An 8,191-nucleotide genomic window follows, 5' to 3' on the forward strand; every position below is an offset into this window, starting at 1 on the left:
AACGGAAGAGGACCCTAAGCCGGCAGTGACTCTTGCAACTGGAGAGATCATTAAAGCAGACGTCTTGGTGGGTGCGGACGGATGCAAAAGCCTAGTGCGGAAAGTGGTATTGGAGGAGGAGGACTGCGCAGAACCTGTCAGGATGACCTTGTATACAGGGGTCATTGATGCTAAAGATATGGTGACGGATCCGGATCTCGCACCGTACATATCGTCCGATGAGGTGAGCGTCCGTGAGCAACTATTACTCTGCCTGAACGGTCCTGAACGGAGCAATAGTGGGCAATAGGCATGTCACCCGGTCGCTGTATGATGGGTATGTGATGCCTGGTTCTGGTCTCCTGTATGCTCTGGTGACCTTATCATGCGGGTTTGATCAGGACATCCCGTGGTAGGCTGTTCGACGTGTCTGCGTGGTCTTGTAGTCCCTGCTGACTTTGTACACGTTCCACTCGTGCAGGCGGCGAGAACCCAATATGCGATCCATCTATTTTATTGGGACAAACTAGATAGGCTTCCTCAGGGCGGCGAAGAGAGTTGGGAAGATCTCTGTTCTATAGACGGTATCAGCACTTCGGACGCTTACGGCCCAGCGTACGCGTTTCGCAGCCTAGTTCCTTTTGTAATGTGCTCTAATACTCCCCATACTAGATTCCAGACGATGCTCAAGCTGACCACCAACCTCATCCGTACGCAATGGAAGAATCATGAGAACACAGTCGAATGGGTGGACTCCACTGGCCGAATGGTTCTGCTCGGCGACGCGGCGCACCCGTCCTTCGTGAGTAAGCCTTTGCTGCCCACCTTCATTACCTCTCACTTCTGGGATGTTCTAGCCTGGAGGGACCCACTCGATAAGCCTGGCCATCGAGGACGCAGTTGTGCTCGGCTCACTTTTCTCTCATCTGAGCACGATAGACCAAGTCCCCTCTTTTCTCGGCGCCTACCAGGAGCTCCGCCAGCGGCGGTGCGAGCTTGTCATGGCCGCGGACATCAGTAAAACTGACAATCTCTTAACTACTTATGGCTCTTAAAAGCGCTCGCTCAGAGGTCTAAGAGCTTTCAGAACCAGTACTCCGGGCGACAACTTGGGAGCAGCTCCGGGGCCAGATTCAAGCAGAAGTACATGTTGTATAGTACACATCTATGGACATGTAATCATACTAGAATCTCATGAGAGTGATAGTCAGCGTACCAATTAACGTAGAAACGACGGAATGCATCAAGGGAGTCGGTGTAATCGAAGTCTGTGGGAAGCGCTGTCCTGCCGTATACTCCCACAAGATGACAGGCTCGAATGATGGAATCTATGTGAATGATACCCCAAACACGCTCCCCAGCAGCGTCCAACTCTGGTCTAACAACCCACATGCCTGTCGCCGGATCTGGGGCGTCCCCATCGCCCTCAAACCACTCGACTAGAGCGCATTCATATCTAACATTCTGGTAAGTAAACGCAATGCATGCGCGCAGGCGGGCGACTGTGCTCGCTTCCAAGCCGATGGCATCTGAGTCCGTCTCCACCAAAACTGTATCGTACCGCGCCTTGTCCCCATACCAGCGTGGATTGCACCGGATGATCTCCCGGTGCATTCCGTTTGGTCCCGCAAGTTCACTTGGTGCGTAGAATGTCGCCTTCGCATGCCGATATACTGATATGCTGGTGAGTGGAGAGATCTCGGGGCACTGTTCGATGTTAACGATGTCTCCCGCAACGGGGGCGTTGGGTTCGAGCTGGTCGTAAAGGAAGCGGCGCATGTACTCATGGAGCCGCGGTATGTGGAGAGTTTCTGCGAGAATATATATGCGTTCTGTGGCATCTGTCAAAGGATGTTAGTCTGCAAGGTGTTCCGAAAAGTGGTGTGTGATAACTTACGTGGACGTGCAGGCAGCGTAACATCTGAGTCAGCTTCGTCGTCCGCGGCTTGCATGGCATCTTGTAGGTCACGGAAGACCTCATCTTCTTCCTCTTCATCGTCTGACTCGATGTCATGGCCGGCAGTGCGCAGTGCGGCAGTAAAGACGTCGCCGCGCAACATACCGCGTCGTCCAAATTCGACGCGAGCGGCGGCCATCTTGGAACGCCGAGTGAGCGTCCGTAAAATCTGGCCAATGGCGTCCCGGCGATTGGATGCCCGCCATGGACGCTTGACAGCGTCAATGTGCTTTGACTCCGTGATGGAGGAGCACAGGCCATTGGGAGACCCAAATAGCTTGATGCTTCGCACGTAGTGGACCAGGGAATGTTGCCGGGGGAGCGAGAAGCCTTCAGGACGAACACCCACTTCTTCGAAGATGGTGCGGAGGTTGTGAAAGTGACCCAGAATGTCGTTCATCGCGCCGAGGGTGGCACCCGTGTGGGAAGAACGACGCGCCAGATATGCGAAGTCCAGCAGTGCAGCAATGCACTGAACCATCTGGTCAGGAACATAGCCAGCAATTGCAGGCAGATAGATCTAAAAAACGGTGGTTCTTAAGGGTGCAAGAGTGTGATTACGAGGGACTCCAGCAATACCTTCATGAGTGCCTTTGAATCATTGCCCGTCCATTGCTTGAAGTTCCGGCCTTGAGGGAACCGACGGAGCCCTGGAAAGGGAGGTACAGCGGCCAGCCTAATCGGAGCTGAAATCACTGTTGATGTGTTGAGTAAGTCAGAGAGTACGTACCGGCGATCAATGTCGTCGAGGATCCGGCTGGCTTCACGTTCGCTTTCAGCCGTGAGCTTGATATAATCTTCTACCCACGAAACAACGTGGTCTTTGAATGTACCCTTGACGAGCTGGTGAAGAATGTCAGGGGAGAGCAGGTCGTGGATGTCTGCGCGGGGGAAGTAGTAGGTGAACGGCTAAAAAGAGTCGGGATGAGTGACGAAACTCACAGACGAGAGACACACTTACCTTGACATCACGTATCAGGCCAAATACATCCCACAGAATGTTGTCGTCAAAGGTTTCGTGCAGCATCTCAGTGTGTTCTCGGAAGCGGGGAGGGCCTTCGTGAGACAAGTCTTCTGGGAAAGCGCGACATCTATAGCTGAGGGTGAACAAATCGGAACTGGCTGTGATGGCCGGTACTTTACATACTTAGGGCACCATCCAGAGACGATCCCGGACAGGTACACTTGCTCAGGATAATCTGCGATGAAGGGCCCAATGTCGAAAATGGCACGCCGGAAGTGCCCATCGGGACAACGCAGGATGTGCGGTGCTGTCATTCCTGCACGCAGGGGCTCCAGTAGGTGCACTAGCGACGTGTGGTACAGCTTCTTCTTAAAGATGCGGAAGGCCTCCGTATCAGCCTCCTCACGGTCGGCTGCAATGCACAAGGTGAGACTCGGATTTGAAGCATGTGTAGTTCAGGAAGATGCCAAACTCATTGGGGAAACCACGGCAACGGAAGGTCAGTACTTACCCTTTGGAATGGCGAGGAATGCGACTGGGACCACACTGTCGCGGTGCGCTCGGCGCATGTCGTTTTGAATGTTGCCGATGGACATGTACACGGGATGGTATTCCTGATGGCCAGTAGCGACGGAGACTGTCGTCTTATCAGCTCCCAGAATGATGGGCACTAACATGGCACCATGAGTGTTGGGATCTTCAGAAATCTTGTCCTACAGAACGCTTGCCATTAGTTACGGATGCAAAGGTGAGAGCATGGCACGCACCGCTTCGTTATGAGCCCACTGTCCCGACATAAAATTGCAGTACACCCGGTCTCCATCGGCGTTGTATTCGGCGACAGGCCGTGTGTCAAACTTACCGTCAAAATCTTCACTTGCTGCGAGCTGTTCAGCGACGACCAGGGAGTTGCGCAGATAAATGACGTATGTCTTGCGCATCCATGATGGAGAGTCGGGACCCATAGCACCAGTATATCGTACCTTGTAAGCACGCCAGACAGTGTCGCCGAACGGAATCGCATCGATTGTCTCGAGTAGCTCGTCCGCGTTCTCAAAGATTGCTGGGTGGTTGGCGTGGCCATCGACTACATTCTTGGCGGCAAGAATATGCAGCAGCTGGTTGAGGTCAGCTTTGGAGACCTGCATCTTCTCAAAAACAAGCTCCGCAAACTCGAATGAAGGGCGGTCGCAGAATGGGCCAAAGTCTTGTGCACCCTCCTTGGGTGCGGGAGGGGCTCCGGGTGGAAGAAAATCCCCTTGCGCATTGCATGGCCGTGCTAGATTGTGACTAGCTGAGACATTGTGAGATATCAGAACGAAATGAAAACATACCGGTGAGCAGGGGATGGAAATGTTTTGCGGTTGGTGTTGGTTGAGGTTTGGGATGCCGATGCACGTTACGGCGGTGGCATATGTATGCGCGTGTGGTGGGAAAAGAACGCGAACAGAGAGTGCAAAAGCGAGCCATGAAAGTGTGGCCAAGAGCGGCCCCAAAGCAACAATGAGAAGAGAGAGGTACGCAACAGGGGCGCTCGATAAGGAAACTTAGTCAGACCTCTGTCTCTTTGTGCCAACGCACAACAACGGCGGCTTGCGCGTCTCTTCCTCTATCCCCATGCCCCGTGGCCAGAAGATCAAGAAGACCGCCGCAAAGGCGAAGGGGGGCGGTGCTGGCAACCAGAAAACCGCAAACTCTCCTTCCACAGTTCCGACACCGCACACCGGAACCAATCTCTCCACAGATGACCACTATCTGGATGTCCCTGGAGAAATGCTCAATGGTGTTCCCAACAACAGCATAGCTCACTCGACTCAGGTAGTTTTTTGTCTGACACCTAACAGTCCTCTTAGCTAGTATAGTGCTCACCAAATACCTCTACAGTTGTCCGAGGCAGTAGCGGAAGAGCAGCTGGCCGAACCACGCTATGGCCTTCGGGCTCGGACCTCCCAGAACCAGCATCCCGCGAAGGCTGTTGGAGTTTCGAAACGATCTAGAGAAGAGATTGCTACAGAGGTTAACAATAAGAAGGCTAAGAAGCAGGCGGCTGACAACGCCAAAGCCGCCGAGGTCGAGCGTCAACAACAGCTTCACGCTGCTCAAATCGCCAAGATTGCAGCCCTGGAAGACAATCGTGCTCAGCAAGACAGAAAACTTTCTGATACGTTCGGTACGTAGAACTCACCATAATCTCCGAGTCATCTGTGGAACACGCTGTTCGTCATGAACGATGCACCGTTCTCCGCGTATCACTGCTGACGTGTTGAATCTGGCAGTCGCGGACCCAGCAGCTGGAGCGCTCCCACGTACACAAGACAAACTGAAGTCTGCTCACAGGGTTCGCGAGCAGAACAACCCCATCGATGGGCTGCAGAACGACGGCCATGGGGGACCAACCGACATGGTTGTGGAGGAATCGGAGGTGGTGCCAGCGCCCAGGAAGCAGGTGAGTGCCGTGAGAAGTTCGTTTCTCTGCTCACGCTCACTGTGTGTACACACTCGCCTCCCTAGACCCTCACCGCTGCAGAGAAAAGGGCCGTTCTCCGTGAATCTGTCCTCTTGTCTGTCTCTTCCCAGAGAGCTAGTCTCGATGTCGCGCTGTCGACTCCCACGCGCTTGTCTGCTGGCACATCGAAGTCTGCGCCCCTGTCTGGCCGGTGAGTCGTCATCTCCTCATCCTGGCAACACACACTTGTGGCATGTCCTCGGGCACATACTGTCGCCAATGGCATCTTTACCGAGGCACAGTCTTTTGCTGATGCAGTCCCCTGTGGTGCACAGAACACAATCCAAGCCGCTGGGAGCCGACTCTGACGCATTTACATTGAGTTGGCGTCGCAAACTTCAGCATCAGTCACGGGTGGGCCAATCCACGGAACTGCCCAGCAACACGCCATCCTGCCAGACATCTCAAGTCAGCTCCTCTAGGACTCGTACTCCCGCTTCAGAGTCCATCGGCTTCGACGATGAGTCGGGACTGGGCGGGTTCGAAGATGGCGATGTGTACGTCAATCGGGAGGCCGCTATCCAGGGTTCCGCGGCGGGGGCCAGAGCGGCAGCCAAACAGGTATGTTCTCCCATCTACACTCATATTGAACTATGCTCATAACCATGCTAATCATGTTTGATAGCTCGGTATCAAAGTCTCTGCTGGGTTGCTTGGCGAGAGTGATGCTGACGAGCCTTCCGTAACCCCTAACCCCAAGAGGACAAAGGGGGTCAAGAAAGACAAGTCGTTCAGTGCCCTCCCAGACTACATCAAGCCCGTCGTCCAGTCGAAGATCATTCCCTCTATCATTGAGTACTATGGCACCCGCGAGGACGTCTGGAACCCCGATGCGACCCACCGCGACCAATTCCTTGACTTATTGCAAGATATCCAGAGCAGGATTTTCCCGCGCAAGAATCAAGAGATCAAGAGGAGTGATACTGTCTACAAATACGTGGGGTTTCACTGTCCTTTCTACAATTATCTCACTGATATCTGTTTAGTGTCGACAACGTTTCTATGAATGGCACAACAAGGTGCAGAGCATCGCGAACAATGCGGTTCGTGATGCCATGGTTGAGCGGCGCGACAACGACTCTCTCACGCAGCGCGACCGTTCGGAGAATGGGCTCATCAAGTGGCTTGAGGGCCAGCTCGCTTCAGGTGCGGCGTATTACGGGCAGCCAAAAACAACCAATGTGAGTGTTTTCACCCTCGGTTCACCCCAGTGCCAGTGACATCTCACGCGTTACTCAGGCCCCCGCGAAGGATCTGTTTCAATCCAAGTACATACTCAAGACATTTGCATATCACCTGGTGAAGATTTCGGGCTCTGTCTTGCCCGACGCTGCCTATCCAGCTGGCGCTCTCGCGCTCTCATGTGCCGCGGTACGTTTTTTTGCTGCTGTCCTCATCGTTACTGCCCCTATTCTCATCAGTCATACACATCAGGTCCAACGTGCCTTTGAATACTATATACATGACAAGCCATATGGGGTGGAGCAGAAGGATTTCTCGGCGAAGGAGAACGCTCACGATCTCACTGCAGAGTGGTATCAAGGTAACGTGTCATGGGCTTTGGCGAAGGATTCCCGATTCGAGAATATCATGGCGGCTGCTATGCAACATATGAGGGAGGTCCCGGTCGCAAAGAGGACTATTGGCGCGAATCCCAATCGACTGGGTGCAGCGCCGAAGCTCTTCGAGCCTCCCAGTAGTCCTTAGAATATGTTGCATATGATGTACATGCTCGTGCGCGCGCAATATACCCGCTTGTTGAACGTCATCGGCCATACCTCTGAAACCTCTGAAAACTCTTACGAAGCTCTGAGATCTCTTAATCCATGCATCTATGAAGTTCTTAAAGTGCATCTCAGACGTCTGATTACCGGATGGTCTTAAAGCTCTGAATCTGTTCTTAAAAGTCTGAGAAAGGTCTTACTCAGCGCTTTAAGAGCTGTGCAGGTTTTTCTGATGCCTTAGCAGTTTTACCGCGTCCTCCGGGGTTTCCTCTCCCCGGGTGTTTCACATTTGCTATGGTCCCTCTCAAGCACACTTTACCAGCTTGGTACGCCTTACAATGTCCATCCAACGTTCATCAACTAACTACCCTTCAACGGTTTGCGTCTGTAACTAGGATCGTGATCTCCGCTACCTCCAGTAAGCTGACTTATGCTAGCTACATGATATCACATATATTGAGTTGTTCTGAAACTGACCTCTCTATTGTAGCCTCGTATCTAGTATTGATGGTCCACCAGTTCGTCAATAGCCACGCCTTCAAAGCAGAGCTAGTCAAGGCCAAACACGATCCCCTTGGCAAGTGGTTCCAAGTACGCACGCTGAGCCCGCTTGTGTATCTGCTCGTCAGGGATGGCCTTGTTTACTTCGTCATGTGAGTGAAACGATGTCTGGTGACGTGATGCTGCGTCATCCCTATCTGAAACTGTGTTGATATCAGTCTCCCCTAGGATGTTCTGTGAGCCTAAATCTCTCTTTCGTGGCATACAATAGCCAACGTAGGCCCAACACTTTAGCTGCGAGCATGCTGAACTTGGCGATCACCATTCACTTCAATCGCAGAGAGATCCAAGCCATGGGAGTGCCGTAAGTGTACGACGGTGTACAGCGATGAGCGCGCAGTCTGACATGCTCTCCTGATAGCATCATTCTCGCGGTGGCCTCCATCTCGGTAAGCCAATCTCCCGCTGTCAGGCATACGTCAGATGTGAGAAACCGACACTTCTTTCTCAGGCTTCGCGCCTCGCCCTCAATCTGCGCGGAGCAACCCGTCGACAGCGCG

General features: G+C 53.2%; 4 protein-coding genes across 4 annotated transcripts in view; 3 read left to right on the top strand and 1 right to left on the bottom strand.

The window, feature by feature from the left end:
* Positions 1–142: 142 nt before the first annotated feature.
* DICSQDRAFT_169836 (uncharacterized protein) lies at positions 143–1,034 on the top strand (the record flags this gene model as incomplete). The annotated part of the gene is made up of 6 exons (XM_007365458.1): positions 143–223; positions 280–316; positions 381–391; positions 461–594; positions 652–781; positions 837–1,034. 6 exons carry the CDS (start codon positions 143–145, stop codon positions 1,032–1,034), a joined length of 591 nt encoding a protein of 196 aa, XP_007365520.1.
* Positions 1,035–1,158: 124 nt separating this feature from the next.
* On the bottom strand, positions 1,159–4,370 carry DICSQDRAFT_59510 (uncharacterized protein; the record flags this gene model as incomplete). The annotated part of the gene is made up of 9 exons (XM_007365459.1): positions 1,159–1,820; positions 1,949–2,456; positions 2,516–2,612; positions 2,667–2,845; positions 2,898–3,027; positions 3,084–3,312; positions 3,412–3,607; positions 3,668–4,179; positions 4,235–4,370. The coding sequence occupies 9 exons, from the start codon at positions 4,368–4,370 to the stop codon at positions 1,159–1,161; spliced, it is 2,649 nt and encodes an 882-aa protein (XP_007365521.1).
* A 147-nt stretch (positions 4,371–4,517) lies between these two features.
* Positions 4,518–7,113, top strand: DICSQDRAFT_169838 (uncharacterized protein; the record flags this gene model as incomplete). Its single annotated transcript, XM_007365460.1, has 9 exons — positions 4,518–4,718; positions 4,785–5,070; positions 5,177–5,346; positions 5,412–5,557; positions 5,829–5,967; positions 6,032–6,343; positions 6,393–6,587; positions 6,646–6,777; positions 6,841–7,113. 9 exons carry the CDS (start codon positions 4,518–4,520, stop codon positions 7,111–7,113), a joined length of 1,854 nt encoding a protein of 617 aa, XP_007365522.1.
* Positions 7,114–7,424: 311 nt separating this feature from the next.
* Positions 7,425–8,191, top strand: part of DICSQDRAFT_169839 (uncharacterized protein) — a gene marked incomplete at both ends in the record, with an annotated part of 6,138 nt that continues 5,371 nt past the window's right edge. The window contains 6 exons of the mRNA XM_007365461.1: positions 7,425–7,456; positions 7,526–7,548; positions 7,621–7,783; positions 7,860–7,867; positions 7,926–7,995; positions 8,053–8,080. Coding sequence (XP_007365523.1) covers positions 7,425–7,456; positions 7,526–7,548; positions 7,621–7,783; positions 7,860–7,867; positions 7,926–7,995; positions 8,053–8,080 — 324 coding nt within the window. The remainder of the gene's footprint in view (positions 7,457–7,525; positions 7,549–7,620; positions 7,784–7,859; positions 7,868–7,925; positions 7,996–8,052; positions 8,081–8,191) is intronic.

The sequence above is a fragment of the Dichomitus squalens genome (assembly GCF_000275845.1).
Source record: "Dichomitus squalens LYAD-421 SS1 unplaced genomic scaffold DICSQscaffold_12, whole genome shotgun sequence".
NCBI lineage: Eukaryota > Fungi > Basidiomycota > Agaricomycetes > Polyporales > Polyporaceae > Dichomitus > Dichomitus squalens.